Consider the following 16,498-nt stretch of genomic DNA (forward strand, 5'->3'; position numbering starts at 1 on the left):
TTTTGGTGGGACTAGCCAACCATTGACTAAGTAAACATGTGCCGACCAAGCAGGCAATTATTGGGAAGGAACTGTTTCACCCCGATAATAGTTACATGCTCATCAGTAGAGGTGCATTTACATGCAACAATCGCCTCCACTGTGTTATGATGACACGGTCATTGCACATCCTCTAGCAGATTCATTGTTTCTGGGCAGATCGCTATTTTGATGTAGCACAATTTCATCAGATGATCGAGTGTTTCTCTCGTTCATCAGGCGATCTGCAGCACATTTGAACAGGTCTATTGTCGGGAATGAGCATTCCTGGTAGTTCTTTCCTGATAATTGGCCCAACAATTGTGCTGTGCAAATCCACCTTAAAGGGAATGTGTCAGAAAATGACGTATTGTTTAAATCACATTTTAATGTTTAACATATTTGTAAAGAATTTTTTATGTTTTTAATTTTCCATGCCAATCTCTATATTTAAACAAAAACTATTACCATATTTTTTGCTTTATAAGACGCACCCGATGATGAGATGCACCCCAGATTTTAGAGGGGGGAAAAAATAAAAATATATTTTTCATCAGACCCTCATAAACATCAGGACATCACATCAAACCCCCATATCATCCCTCCATGTCAGACCCCCATCAGACCTCAGATCAGCCCTTTTCTTTCAGACCCCTATCAGATTAAAAAAATATAAAACTTCCTTACCTCTCCTGCGCTGCGGCTCTGCTACGGGTCCAGCGTCCCACTCTCCTGTCTTCTCCGGGCTGCGCTGCACTGTCACCTGACTGCGTTCAGTGTCAGGTCATAGTGTGCGCACTTTGTCCTGACTCTGTCCGGGGTTAGGACAATGGAGTGCGTGCCCTAGGAAGAAGACCAGAGAGGGTGAGTATCGGAAGCGCTTGCAGCGCTTCTTCCCCGCTCCCGTCGCCTAATGTATACTAATGAGCGCTTCCATAATGGAAGTGCTCACTAGTATTCTCTTTTATAAGGCGCATGGTCATTTCCCCCTACTTTTGGGGGGATAAAGGTGTGTCTTATAAAGCGAAAAATACAGTAAATCCTGCAGTTTTCACACTGGCCACTAAACCAAATGGGTGCCAATTCTTGGTCTGTACAGATCACTTTATTGCAGCTATCTGCTTATCTGTCATTCTAATTCTGCCTGTAATGATATCATCTCTGTTTATAGATAAGACCGGATCCACCATTCACAATAGGTGATTGTCAGAGCTCATATATATTTTTTTTCTTGTACAATTACCTCTGCACAGATCGCAGAGCATGCCTAGAAAACTCATCTATAGAAGTCAATAGGGCCCCATTATGTCTATGGACTATAGGGCTGCCATAAAGCAATTTTCTTAAAGCTTTCTAAATGCTTTTAAAGAGGACCTTTCACCGATTTATTACACCTATGAACTAACTATACAGACATGTAGAGCGGCGCCCGGGGATCTCACTGCACTTACTATTATCCCCGGGCGCCGCTCCATTCTCCCGCTATGCCCTCCGGTATCTCCGTTCACTAAGTTATGGTAGGCGGAGTCTGCCCTTGTTCTTCTGTAGCGCTGGCCAATCGCATTGCATAGCTCACAGCCTGGGAGGAAATAACCTCCCAGGCTGTGAGTTCTGCGCTGCGATTGGCCAGCGGTAGAGCAGAACAAGGGCAGACTCCACCTACCATAACTTAGTGACTGGAATCTCCGCCTACTATAACTTAGTGAGCGGAGATACCGGAGGGCATAGCGGGAGAATGGAGCGGCGCCCGGGGATAATAGTAAGTGCAGTGAGATCCCCGGGCGCCGCTCTACATGTATGTATACTTAGTTCATAGTGTAATAATCGGTGAAAGGTCCTCTTTAAGAACAGCTCAGGGGTAAGATGACTGCCACAATAAGGAAATAGAATAAATAAATCTGTAATCAGATTTTACTGGCAGATAAAATATTTGGTGATACATGTCCTTTAGGGCTCATGCAGACAGCCATTGGTCAGCCCTTCCTTGCATTGGGGCCGCAAGTTGTGGTCCCCAATGCACAGGCAACATCTGTGCAGATTCAGCAGACTGATTCACACCCATTAAACTTGAATGGGTCCGTGATACTTCCGCACTACAAAATAGAGGCACGGCGAGAAACCCCACGGAACCCCTCCGTAGTGCTTCTGTGGGGTTCCGTGCCTCCGTTTTGCACCTACGTTCGTGATTGCGGACCCATTCAAGTCTCGGACTGCATCCGTGATGCGGGGAGCACACGGCCGGTGCCCGCATATTGTGGACCTGCTGTTTGCGGGCCGCAATACGGGCACGGCCGACCAACGGTCATGTGCAAGAGCCCTTGAGGTAGCCTCCCAACTCTAGATTTGTGGTGAGATGAGGATCGATAAGTTGCATTTCAGCTGCTTGGCTCTTTTGTTCTTGAGATATGTCCCCATCAAACCACAGCTTTGTCCCCAGTTGACTACATATACATGCTCACCAGTCCAAGCATGCCTATGTATAGGAGAATTGGGAGAGAGATGTTGGCTGAACAAGCTATATTATGCGTATAGCTTGCCTGAAATGAGAATATAGATGTACTCTCTTTAAAAAAAATTAAAATAGAATTTACAGGCCCATGGGCAGCTCAGTGGTTACCACTGCTGGGGTCCGACCAAGAACATCTGCATGGAGTTTGTATGTTCTCCCCATGTTTGTGTGGGTTTCCTCCAAGTACCCTGGTTACCTCCCACACGCCAAAGACATACTGATAGGGACCTTATTGAGATTGTGAGCCACATTGGGGACAGTGTGATGCTGCGGAATATGTCAACGCTATATAAGGGAGTATAAAAATACTAGCAATCTGTGATCATTTTTCCTTTTAAAGGGGTTGTCTCACTTCAGCAAATAGCATTTATCATGTAGACACAGTTAATACAAGGCACGTCTAATGTATTGTGATTGTCCATATTGCCTCCTTTGCTGGCTGGATTCATTTTTCTATCACATTATACACTGCTCATTTCCATGGTTATGACCACCCTGAAATCCAGCATTGATGACCATGCTGGCATACTATAGGACAGTGATGGCTAACCTTGGCACTCCAGCTGTGGTGAAACTACGACTCCCAGCATGCTCCATTTATTTCTATAGAGTTCTGAGAGCAACCAAGCAAGGGGGGCATCTTGGGAGTTGTAGTTTTACCACAGCTGGAGTGCCAAGGTTAGCCATCACTGCTATAGGAGAAAGCACTGGCCTACACCCACTACCGCAACCAGCAAAGGAAGCAATATGGACAAGAACAATACATTAGTAAGTGGCTTGTATTAACTTTGTCTACATGATAAATGCTATTTGCTGAAGTGAGAGAACCCCCTTTACTGGTCTTTTTCCATTAAGATTACCTATGTCCATCACAATTTAATAGAGGGGTCCCACAACCATTCGTCAGAACAGACTGTCTTTGCAAATGGCAGCTCCCACACTGAAGGTGTGCATAACCATCTACACTATGAGGTGGTGCACTATCCATGTAAATGTTTTTCACAAATAATTTCCTAGCTGCACGGTTTCTGAAGCGGCATCTGCATGTGTTTGTACCATCACTAAGTAACGGACCACATGGCCCATAAGTGACCTCACCAATTTTGTCTTGTGAGGGCCCAGTGTTGTCATTCTCTGTGTGAGAGAAGTGCAGGATGAATGAATTGTTAGATGTTCCTCACAAATCCCAGGCCTAGCATGTGTGTTAAGTCTGGAAATTATAAAGTTTCTTTTTTTGCTTTTAGACTTTTCTTCTGCTAATCTATAAGCATTACTCATAACCGAGTTAATAGTTAAGCAATAGACCTTAGGATTAGACTATCAAACTTTGACCACATTGTTTGCTGTGGTAAAATATGATATGGACTGACTACTTTCAATTACCAAGTGTAGTCAGACCGAGAACCTAAATGCTCTTTTATATATTATAATAATGTTGGCCAAACCCGCCATTTTCAGTGGTGCTGTCTGACAGTCTAATGTGTATGGAGAGCTCGCAACTCTCCCCATAAGATGATCTCTGGGGAGAAGTTTTCAGTGTTCAATCTCAACGACTGATCTTTTTGTTATCTCAGGAGTGGTACCCTGGAATTGAACCCGAGTTTTGGAAATGTTTTTTTACAGTACAATTTAATTTATGAAGTCATTGCGCGAAGTCTTGCGTGACTTTGCTAAGCAATAACTTCGGCTCATCAGAGCCAATACATTCTAATACTGTACGGAGCTGCTGCTCCGTACAGTATTAGAACGAAGTTTTATGCGAATCGAACTTTCATCCGAAGTCTATTCGCTCATCCCTAATTATCATACTATTGTGATATAACTGTGAGCCTTATTACTGTGCTGTGACATTATCGTGAACATTATGACTGCTCTGAAACTTCACTGTGTACATTATCCCACTACTGTGACATAACTGTGTGCATTATCCCTGTGGCTGTGCATTAGGAAACCCGACATAATCATTAGATTCTCACATTCATAGTACCAAAGGTGTGCATGGTGGGGTGGGACCCCATTCTGGGTCCTTGTTACATCCCTGGTGACACTTTTTTTTTTTTTTTTTTTCTTTTGCTGCTTATGTATACCCAGGCACGTCGCACAAAGTGTTAATTATTTTACTCTGACGCCAGCCAGCCTCTCTTTTAGGTGTCTGTGCCATTGGCACTCAAACCAGGATATGTCCCATACATGAATAATTTGCCTACTTTAAGGGACAAAGTAAGATTTCTGAAATGATCTAATGGTTTTCCTTGTAATGATTATCTAAATTAAAGAAGCACTCGCATAGGCTCCCATAGGTTTGCTGTCCATTTCTGTCCCACACGTAAGATGCTGCGTTATTTGAAGAGTAGGAAGGTTGGTCACATGACACAGCTGAGGATCAGAAGGGAGGTTATAATACACATATACAGTCACTGCTCAGAAGATAAGCCTCATTACAATATATACTATGTACCTTTCTAACAGATCAGAGAATATTAATTCTTTAAGCACAAGTGGGCCAATGTCCCCACCTAGAAAAATTACTCCAGTAAACTTCAAGCCTCTGGTGAAGTCCATTCATTATAAAAATAAATTGTATTTTTCCTATTTCCTGTCCATGACCCACCCATCTCCCCTTTTCTCCTTCCATCTTCATACTTGCCCCAATTCTCCCCACTTCCTGTTCCTCCAAGGGATGTATGTACCCTGATGCCTGACTACTGTTAATATATAAATGTTAAACACTTTTTGGGTAAGATTGATACAGTAATTAAAGCGTTGTCAGCTTTAGAAAACTATTTTAAGGAAATACTGAGCTAATAGAGAAAGGGTCTCTGCTCATGATCCTCGTCAATTAGATTGAGTGAAGGGCAGCTATAAAGAATATTTCATGCTCCTGAGTGTGTCCAGAAAGCCAACTGATTTGAATGGAAACTGTGCGTTGCTTCATTTGTCCTGTAGTGGAGCTGCAGGGGACGTCCATTTCCTGCTGGGTTTCTTCAGTGTATTAGTTCTTTATTCGTTCTACCTAGAATATTTCTTTAATTCTCTGATTAGGGACACATGCAGTAGAAGCCAGCGTGTTTCTGTTTTTAAAGGTAAACGTCGGCCAGAATTCCTACCTCCAGACATTTCAGGTTATAAAGAAATAGTTTTTACCTACTTTCAGTAGAAATGTGATTTTATAAAAAAAAAATTTTTACTTTTATTTTTTCCTCCATCAGGGGTATTCGCTTCTGGACATTTGAGGCATATTAATAGGATATGCCATAAATGTCTGTCTGATAGGTGCTGGTTCCATCAACTGAGACAAGCTCCAATCTGAAGAACTGGGTCCTGACGTGAATTGAAAGCAAGCTGCACATGCATGGACTTCTCAACTCATTGCTTTGGACCTGACTTGGCTATTCTCGTGAGTCACATAGCAGTGAGTAGAAAGGACACCCTGTGTGTGCGACACGCTCTTTGTTCACAGGAGGACCCTATTCTTTAGAAATGGACAGTTCCAGTGGGTTAGCTCTTCTGCTACTTAATTGCATAATTACATTATTCCTTTCTTGGAATATGTAAAAATATCACTTATACATTAGTCTCCAATCATTTAACCTTCTATCAATGCCATTCTTACAGTTTTTTTGTTGAAAACTTTAACTTTGTACACAATTGCCAAAGGGACAAGGTAGAAGCACTTGAAAGGAGCGAGAATTTCCATAAAATTTTTATGAAAACTGGTTCCACTTAAAGAGGTTTTCTGAGATTTTATTACCGATGACCTCTCCTCTGGATAGGTAATCAGTATCCGATCAGCTGTTTGAGAAAGCGCCAGTGCTCCTGTAGCCTTCTCATGGTTTTTCCTAGGCAAGTGACAAATCATTCATCGGTTATGTGGCCTTGGAGCAGCTCAGCCTGATAGTGTACAGCGCTGTGCTTGGTGAGCACGGAGAAGGCCACAGCACTCACAGGAATGCCAGTCTCTTCTCACGGTTCCCAGGTGTCTGACCCCCACCGATCAGATACTGATGACATATCCTGAGGAAAGGTCATTCGAATTAAAATGTTGGGAAACCCTTTTAAGTGTTTGGCCTTGTTACCATTGTATATGCCAAAACGTGATTAGCATGATTAGATCACTCTTTTCTGATTTACGTTTTATTAATCCACATAGTCATCACATACTTTGCATAAAAGCCAAAATGAAAGTGTATAATTGGTCTAATTAAAACTAATGTGCTGTGTAATTAGCAATTGATTATGGCAAAGGTAATTATTGGGAGGAATCATTTGGTAAACAGGTTTGCACCTTCAAAATAATGCAATACATCAGATCTATGGTTTTAACCTGACTACCCTTATAGCTTGAAAGAGATTAGTTATTGTGCATTTTATTTTGTGTGTGTGTGTAGCTACAGGGCATACAGAGGCAGCAGACAGTCACACCTGGGCCCTTATGCTTGCAGGACCCTAAAGGTCCCTATTTTAAGAATGGTAGAGGACCTTCAAGCTAAGCCATGGTTTTTATGGAGTTTTAGCCCTGACACTGGGTTCACACCAGAGCGTACTGAACGTACGCTCTGTATGCGCGATTGTACGGGCGTTTACAATCGCGCATACAGAGACAAGCCAAAGCAGAGTGTTGCGCGTTCCCGGAAGTCTATGTACGGGAACGCGCGACACTACGCCCCAAAGAAGCTCCTGAACTTCTTGGGGCGTCGTACGCGCTGTAAAACGCCCAGGTGAGAACCATGCCGATAGGGAAGCATTGGTTTCTCCTTGTTGAGCGTTTTACAGCGCGTAGGAACGCGCTGTAAAATGCTCAGGTCTGAACCGGCTGTAAAAGCAGATCCATTCATATTGCTGCATTCGTATATATGCTCTGTGTGTCTAGCCACTAATGTATTCTTTCCAAAAGCCAGTTTACCCCAGAAATCAGTCACAAGAAGACCAATTTAGATAACAGAAGACCTATGGTGTATTTTAGTAACATCTAGGCCTGGTAATATTGGAAGCCTGCAAAACATTGAGACTGATAAGTGTTATGATCTGTGTAGGGCTGGGATTACTTGGGTCCACCAGAGGAAAGGGACCTGACCATCCATTTATACAGAACAAGTACGGTACATGTCTACTTTTGGATATTGCGTATAGGGCATGTCATCGATAAGGCCTAATGTGTGTATGTGCCTGGCTCCTTCTGCTAGGCCCGTTGCATTACAAGTATATTAGGGTAGGTTCACAAGAACTTTTTTATATTTTCCATTACTTTTGAATTGTCTTCTGACCTTTTGCTGAAAAAAATGCAGGGAAATGTGCAACATAATCTGCTCAAAAGCCCATGTGGATCTACCCATATTTTGTCAGATCATGGGCACACTGAAGGATCATAGGTAATGTTATCCAGCTCACCTGGTCGGCGTGTAATATCCCGTGTGCAGAGTCAAGCCAGCAAGTTCCTGGACGTAGACAAAGTGAAATAGAAAAAGAAGATTCCGGAATCGTCTTTTTCTATTTCACCACACTGAAGGATCCTCTTGTACTCTGGTGGGGCAATTAGTTTCTCTGTATGAGCCTGGGCATAGTATGCTTGCCTCTAGATATCGGCAATGCTTGATGTCATATAGTCACATATGGTTTGAGCTATCCTCTTTGTATGCAGATTATGTTTATAATGCATATAATTGAAAGAACTTTTAGGTGGTTTTTGTAGTTAAGCTTTGAGTAAACTGGTTGAACAACATTCCGTGATTTGAAGCAACATGTTGAGTAAATTGGAAAAGGCTTTGTTTTACTTTTCTACATGTATTCTTAAAGGGGTTTTCAAGGAACAGAATATCTATGACCTATCCTCAGGATGGGTCATTTATATCAGATTGGTAGGGGGGGGTCCAAAACCCAGCCAATCAACCATTTGAAGAAGCCAGAACAGTGAGGGGGGAATAAATTAAAATGTATTGACAAAAAAAAATCCAACTCAGTTAATTTTAATAGGTTATGGCCATTACAAGGCCAAAAGCTAGTGCTTTACTTTTGATCAGCTGGCATTTTTATTTTCTCTAAAGACATACCTTCTCACTTTCTGACAGGCACAAAGGATACCATTGCCATCATGATCGGCTTCATAAAAGGGATGGAGATTGTACAACTCATTCGTAGTAATATCCAGGTGACCATGGTAATCGAAGTTGGAAGAAAGCATGGATCCTGGATGAACCATTATTCCATTTTCTTTGTCTCCATATCTTTCTTCGTGGTGACAGCCGCCACTGTAGGCTACTTCATCTTCTATTCTGCTCGCCGGTGGAGACACACAAGGGCTCAGAACCAGAAAATGGTAAGAGAAACCTAACAGCAGCCAACAAAATATCAAGTTCCCTGAAAGTACAGAAATGTGTCCTTACAGCTGGATAATTCACTGACAAACAAGGGAACTACCTTAGTACTAACATTTTTACAATTCCTTCCTGCAGAGTAACAGCGTTGATACCAGATGCCGAATGCCTGGGCTTCAAGGACAGATCAATCATAGGGCTATATTGGGCTTTTCTCTATGCTCTAGCAACACTTTGTAGATAGTATGACGTAACAAGAAGGCTTATTCATACTATCCTCTACAATGTTATATTTTCATACAATGGTAGCAGATTATCAATGCTGACTTACTGGGGTAGATTTACTAATGGTGTCTAATAGTATGACTGTGTAAACTTAGGCTGGCCATACACATTTGTCAGCCCAACTCTTTGAGAATGGTGGACTCGACCGACACACTGTGTATTGGGAACCTCCGACTTTCCCAATTGATGATGTTGGGGTTGACAAGTATCAGGCAAAATGAAGATTTTCCCCTGATTCTTTTGTTTTCTGGGGAGATAAACCACCTCCAGAAGTGCCATGCTGCAGGTTTCTCTGCTCTCCCCATAGAATACACCTACACATTCGACCAAGCCAGACGTGTATGTGCATGAGGAAGCTGAGAAGGAGACAAAGATTGTTTGGCCAACAGCTATTGAACGTGCATGGCCAGCTTTAGGCTACTTTCACACTAGCCTTAGACAACCCCGGCAGGCTATTCTGGCAGGAAGAAGCCTGCCAGAGATGTCTGGATCTGGCGCTGACGACACTACCTGATAACCGCCAGCCCCATTAACTATAATGTAGACTGGCAGAGATCTGTCCACAACCCGGCAAGTATGCTGAGAATCAGCTGGCTAAAAAAACCACTGCGCGGAAGAGACTTTGGACGGCCAATTCTCGCCATATTAGCCGGGTGGCAGCTGGATCTCCACTGGTCCCCATTATAGTTAATGGGGCTGGACGGCAATGCAGTAGCTTCTGGCAATGCCGGATAGAAAAGTGCTAGTGTGAAACTAGCCGAACGCTGGGTTCACACATGAGCGTACTTAAAATCGCGCATACAGAGCGCATGTATCTGGAGTTTACATACGCGGCTCCGGAAACAAGCAAACTCCCATTGTCACGTGTTCCCGGAAGTCTATGTAAGGGAACGCGCGACCATACGCCCCAAAGAAGCTCCTGTACTTTTTGGGGCGTAGGGCGTTTTACAGCGAGTTCGTACACGCTGTAAAACACTCAGGTGAGAACCATGCACATAGGGAATCATTGGTTCTTGCCTGTTGAGCATTTTACAGCGCATAGGAACGCGCTGTAAAATGCTCAGGTGTGAACCCAGCCTTAGCCTTCTAAACTACATGTGATTTATCACAGTGGCTGATACTGCACGATAAATCTGTCACATCTTCTAACTGTTAAGTCTAAAGGCTGCTACACAAACTCAATAGCGGTCGGCCGAACAGTCATTCGGCCTCCAGCTATCTATCTCAATACCCTCATAACATACACATTCAGTTCAGCCAAGCATGTACTGTATGTGTATTCAATGGGAAGAGGAGAGAAAACCGCTGCCATACACCTATGGTGGCAGCATATCTATATCCACTGGCACATTTTCAATAGTAACTCCGCCACATAAGGTATGTACGGGTTTTTAGCATCTGCAAGTAATCAAAAATGTTACTTGTCATTGACACAAAATACATTTCTTGAAAATCGTGAAGAATTGAGGCACAAAACTATCTGTGTGAATAAGAATATATATATTTAATACATACAGTTAGAGATGAGTAAAGCAAGCTTCGAATCCTAGATCCAAAGTCGCTTCGCTCAAAACTTCGCTTTAATGCTGTACAGAGATCCGTCTCCATACAGCATTAAAATGTACAGCCTCCCACCGGCGAACTGAGTTATTCCCGAATTCTCCCGAGACTTCCGTGAATAACTTTGTTATTTTGATTTTTAGAGTGAAATACTCTTTTAAAACTTGGATCTCAACTATGCTTCGGTTCCGAGGTACCAGTCCGAACCGAAGCAGAGTTTGGATCCAAGTAAGACAAATGAGAGCCTGCATTACAAAAGCCCAGATAAGCTAAATTTTATGGGGCAGGGAGAGAACTCCTTACATGTCAAGCCACATTCACGCGATGGCCAAAAGGTCAATTTATAAAGGTGTTTTTTTTTTTTTTTGGCTGATGCCTTTGTGAAAAACGGACATTTTAAATGCTCCCTTTCAATTGTATGAGGCTGAAGGGCCATGAAAATTGACAAAATAAGACCTGTGCTATTTTTTTTACTTCTGTTATTCACAGGCTGTTAAAAAAAAAAAAGAAAAACTGCTGTGTGAATAGAACCATAGACTGAAATGGCTCTGAAAATGGCCGCCTGATGGATGTTTAAAGGTCAGCTGTTGCACATGGTCATGTGAATATAGGCTCAGTGTAATATAAATGAAAGGACATGGATCAAGTAGAATAATAAAACTAATTTTAGGTGTAATTAACCTAAAATTGAAGCTTGATTGGTGTACCCCCCCCCCTCCCCCTTTAAAGTCTATTTACAGTATGTGGGCTTCATCTACTGTAGGGTTATTTGGCCTGACTATTAGCAAGGTACTTTCCTGCTGATGGATGAAAGGGTACATTTGTTCTGATTTATTCAAGAAATCATTGATTCTTCTTTCCGGCCGTTCTTGGACCTGACACTAATGCTCCGAGCCCCTGAACATCTTTAATAAACATTATTCTTGGATCAGCTGTTTGTGTGAAAATGTCCGTCTGCCGTTATGGACGTGCAGTAAAAGTTTCCATGGGTGTAATTCTATGACCATCTAGACGTCGACATGATAATGGATAAGGATTCCTCACCTGCTCTTAAACTTTGGATCAGGATAATTTTAGATATTTGACAGTCTCTTGCCACTAGGATCATGCAGGACACTGTCCAACCTGTGGCTTCCCAGTGGTCACCAAACTAGAACTCGCAGCCTGCTGCAATCAGGGCATGCTGGGGGTTGCAGTTTTGGGATGGTGAGGTGCAGTGTACTCAAGTTGTGCGTAGTAGGTGTTTCTGAGTGTAGTAGTGCAATATACACTAACCTGGTACAGCTGACTCTCTGCAAGGGCAGGTATAGAATTAGAAATAGTTCGTGACGCCAGTGCCAAGTAAACGGTGGCACGCCGTTTGCGGATGCAGGAATAAATTGAGGAAACGTAGGATTAAAACAGAACTCAAACTTTAGTAGGTTTTCCAAGCAGGGACAATAAAGGAAATGCAGTTCCTCAGCATACAGTCGATTTTGCAATTCGGTCGATGCAGGCAATTCAGTACAGCAGGGTAATTACAGAGTGTTGAACACAGGACTTGCAGCAAAGGAGCTTGCACTCTAACTCTGTCTGATCCTGGAATGTAGCAATTCTTCACCAAGGCCCATTAACCTAAGTCTGGCTTTATATCCTTGATTATGGCTTAAATAAGTACCTCCTCTGTTTCTCTCAGTACCTCTTGCTTTCCTGATCTTTGCCTCTGTCTCTCCATGCTTCCTCAGGCTCTAGAAACTTCTGAGCTCTAGTCTAGACTGCTTCTGCACTCCACACTAGATCAGGTTACACTGACTTTCCCTTCCTTGTCTGGGCCTTATATAAACTAGGGCTCCCTAGCTCCCTCTAATGCCTAAGAGCTGGAATGACACCCCTAGCAAGCCTGTACATGCAAGTTTCAGTAACAGGAAAATACATAACATTGCATGGCATTTTATAAAACTGACATATAGCAACTTCCCATAATTAGGAGGGATGACAGCACACCAAGTGACACTTTGGTAGTGACGGGTATTACAGTTCCCGTACACTACATACCCCACTGCTTTAAGCTGAGTACGACCTCGTACTCCATCTTGGGTCGCCCAACTGGAATCTCTACCTGAAATAGAAAATAGAGACATGCAGGCATACATACATGTAATTCATCTGCATTTACATTTACATCAGGTCCAATTGGCAAAGGTGCAGGGTAGTGACAAGGGGCGTCGTTCTCTTCTCTCAGGATAATGAATGGAACGGGGGCGCTGACCTGGCACAGCGTAACATTATAACCAGGATAGTCCATGACAATGAATAAGTCCATGATAGAACAGTAGAAAACGGTATAAAAGTTCTTGGAGGCTCAAATAACAAACATGAGTCCGTACCCAGGTTATTTCTTATTAAATCACAGAGGCTCTCATGCGGTGGAGTCCATCTCTGGGCACATTACTTTTGTATGAAGTTGCACAATAAAATGACAGCAAGAAAAGTGCTGTAAAACCCCTGATCAACCTGATAAGGGGGTGAAGGGTAAAAGGTGCAACAAAGGAACAGGCACAACTTGGTGTGGGGTACAAAAGCAGGCAGGGGGTCCTGGAAAACAAGCCTGGCCTTGCTGACTTTGTAATTTCAGTGGTCAACACCTACCACTGAGCCGTGGACAAACTGGCAGCCGCAACAAAGGACCAGCAACATAGGACTCCTGTCCTGGAAGGGTTAACATGAAACTTCAGAAGAAATAAATCAAAGGCCTAGCAGGCTGATTCACGGTGGCACATCATAACCACTTGGCTCTGCTGGCAAGTATCGTCTGTAGTATTCCTCTACAGGAGGGTGTGCCCACATAACTGTATCAGGGGGCAGCTGTAGGGTAAAGGGGCCCCTAATAGGTATTGGCCCCATAGGCCTAGGGGTGAACCCTCTGATGGACCGTGCCGGCCCTGGCATGATCACTGCAGGGTGTGACGTGCTTGGCACCGCCGCAGCAAGCGGTCCGGGGCTCTGGTCTGGGGCACTGACGGAGCGGTGACAACAGAAGGCGGTCGGCGGGTGGTGACAGGCACCCTTACCTCATCCTTCCTCGGCGGCGTCTGGATCCTGGCGGTGTATGTCTTGCGCAACTCCCGCAACTTCTCCTCCAGCCGGACGATCTGCTCACCGATGCTCTCTGTGTCGGAGTCGCTGTCCTCTGCTGGCGCCGCCGGCGCAGGTACAGTTATCGATGGCGCGGACTCGGCCTTTGCAGGTACTGGCGATGCGTCTGGTCTCCGTCCCATCCGGATGTTCTGAAAGGTAGCACTAAGTCCTTTTAACTGTTCCAGCTCAGATATTGTCTTCTCCCGACGAGGCAGCTCGGGGGAAGGATAGGGGCTCACCCATTTCTCCAACACGGTTGGCTGCCAGAAGACATTTGGCCCAATGAAGGAGCTCCGCTCCTGAAAGGCATGATGGGCCGGCTCTGGAGAGCGTTCAGGTTCTCGCTCGCAGCCAGAGTAGTCTTCTCCTTCTTCTGCCTCCCAATCCTCAGGTCCTCGCTTCGGACGGGTCACAGCAGTCGCATAGGGGCCTCGCAGGCTCTCGGCAGGGGTGTACTCCACTTCCTCTCCCTCGCGGAGGCTGTGCTGGTACGAAGGGAGGTAGTCTCTTTTGACAGACCTTCGATTGACATAGAGGTCTCTGCCAGTTAGATAGTCCTGAATAAACCCGTAGCCACGGGATTTGTCAAACGACAGCACCACTCCCTTTCTCCTTTCCAGGCGGGGTTGGGTGTGCGTATGTTTCTCATGTATGGTCTTGGTCAGTTCCTCATAGACGATTTTAGTCTTTGTGTTCCGCTTGATAGCGGCCTCTCGGATCTCCGCCATCAGGGAAGACCATTTGAAAGATGGCTGGAAAAAGTCCCTCCACGAGCCATAGTAGGGCTCGGGTTCTTTCTCCCTTGTGCGGCAGGCGGGTTGCTCCGGTCCCGGAGCGTAGGCCGGTGGAGCCTCCTCTGGCTCTACACCGATGTCAGTCATCTTTTTAATTTCAGGTACGGACGCTGCAGCAACACTCTGCTCACAATCCAACATGCTCGATCCTACTGAGGAGAGCGATAGGGTCGCGTCAATTAGAGTAGCCAGCTCCTCCCATTGCACTGGGGAGCCGCCCCCCAGGTATTCCAGTATAGGGAAGGCGGTGTCCATTCTGGCAGACATGCAAATGTCCAGATAAGCCGTGGCGCCTGCCCTTGACCTTCTTCACGCTTTTTTCTCAGAAAGGCGCCAACTTTTCCCGCCTTTTCGGGATGAAGGTGACGCAGCAGTAAATTCAGCAAGCTCAGCGGCCATCTTTAGGTACAAACGCTGTCTATTCACTGACAGCAAGCAGGAATGTTTAAAGTCCACAAAACCACACTCCAATGCGGCGATTTTCTTCCTCTGGGTAGCGCAACACTGCACAGCGCTTTTTAGAGGTTTTTGGTACACTTTGGGTATGATTTTAAGTCCACAAAGTCCACTTAAATAAAACAGGAAAATTGTCACTTTGGTCACAGGGCAACGGTATAAGGCACAAAGTTCACGCTTCTTGCACTAGAAAGCGTGCGTATCCTGTTCGTGACGCCAAAAGAGAGGTGCAGTGTACTCAAGTTGTGCGTAGTAGGTGTTTCTGAGTGTAGTAGTGCAATATACACTAACCTGGTACAGCTGACTCTCTGCAAGGGCAGGTATAGAATTAGAAATAGTTCGTGACGCCAGTGCCAAGTAAACGGTGGCACGCCGTTTGCGGATGCAGGAATAAATTGAGGAAACGTAGGATTAAAACAGAACTCAAACTTTAGTAGGTTTTCCAAGCAGAGACAATAAAGGAAATGCAGTTCCTCAGCATACAGTCGATTTTGCAATTCGGTCGATGCAGGCAATTCAGTACAGCAGGGTAATTACAGAGTGTTGAACACAGGACTTGCAGCAAAGGAGCTTGCACTCTAACTCTGTCTGATCCTGGAATGTAGCAATTCTTCACCAAGGCCCATTAACCTAAGTCTGGCTTTATATCCTTGATTATGGCTTAAATAAGTACCTCCTCTGTTTCTCTCAGTACCTCTTGCTTTCCTGATCTTTGCCTCTGTCTCTCCATGCTTCCTCAGGCTCTAGAAACTTCTGAGCTCTAGTCTAGACTGCTTCTGCACTCCACACTAGATCAGGTTACACTGACTTTCCCTTCCTTGTCTGGGCCTTATATAAACTAGGGCTCCCTAGCTCCCTCTAATGCCTAAGAGCTGGAATGACACCCCTAGCAAGCCTGTACATGCAAGTTTCAGTAACAGGAAAATACATAACATTGCATGGCATTTTATAAAACTGACATATAGCAACTTCCCATAATTAGGAGGGATGACAGCACACCAAGTGACACTTTGGTAGTGACGGGTATTACAGTTCCCGTACACTACACACATGCTAGGCAGCTACTGCTGTAGGACATAATATAATCTAGAAGGGCCTAGACCAGTGATGGCTAACCTCCGGCACTCCAGCTTTGTTGAAACTATGACTCCCAGCGTGCTCCATTCATTCTTATGGAGTTCTGAAAACAACCAATAGTGTACATCTTGGGAGTTGTAGTTTTACCACAGCTGGAGTGCCAAAGGTCAGCCATCACAGGCCTAGACCATGGTTTTTCAGCTAAGTGATATATAGCTAATGGCAAGCATGACTTGATGGGTATCTACTGCTCTAACTCACTTAATCAATCGGTTTATATAAAAGGCGAGCACTTGCATATATTGCTCGTAGTATCCGCTCCCAGTAGATTTCTTAGAATAACCACGGTTAATCCGATCTGCTGTACCAGG

At 44.4% G+C, this 16,498-nt stretch overlaps 1 protein-coding gene across 1 annotated transcript in view; it reads left to right on the forward strand.

Moving 5' to 3' along the window:
* RNF128 (ring finger protein 128) overlaps positions 1-16,498 on the forward strand; it is an 87,607-nt gene that overhangs the window by 22,633 nt on the left and 48,476 nt on the right. The window contains exon 2 of the mRNA XM_040404885.1: positions 8,593-8,840. Within this exon, the coding sequence (XP_040260819.1) occupies positions 8,593-8,840 (248 nt within the window). The remainder of the gene's footprint in view (positions 1-8,592; positions 8,841-16,498) is intronic.

The sequence above is a fragment of the Bufo bufo genome, chromosome 8 (assembly GCF_905171765.1).
Source record: "Bufo bufo chromosome 8, aBufBuf1.1, whole genome shotgun sequence".
NCBI classification, from domain to species: Eukaryota; Metazoa; Chordata; class Amphibia; order Anura; family Bufonidae; genus Bufo; species Bufo bufo.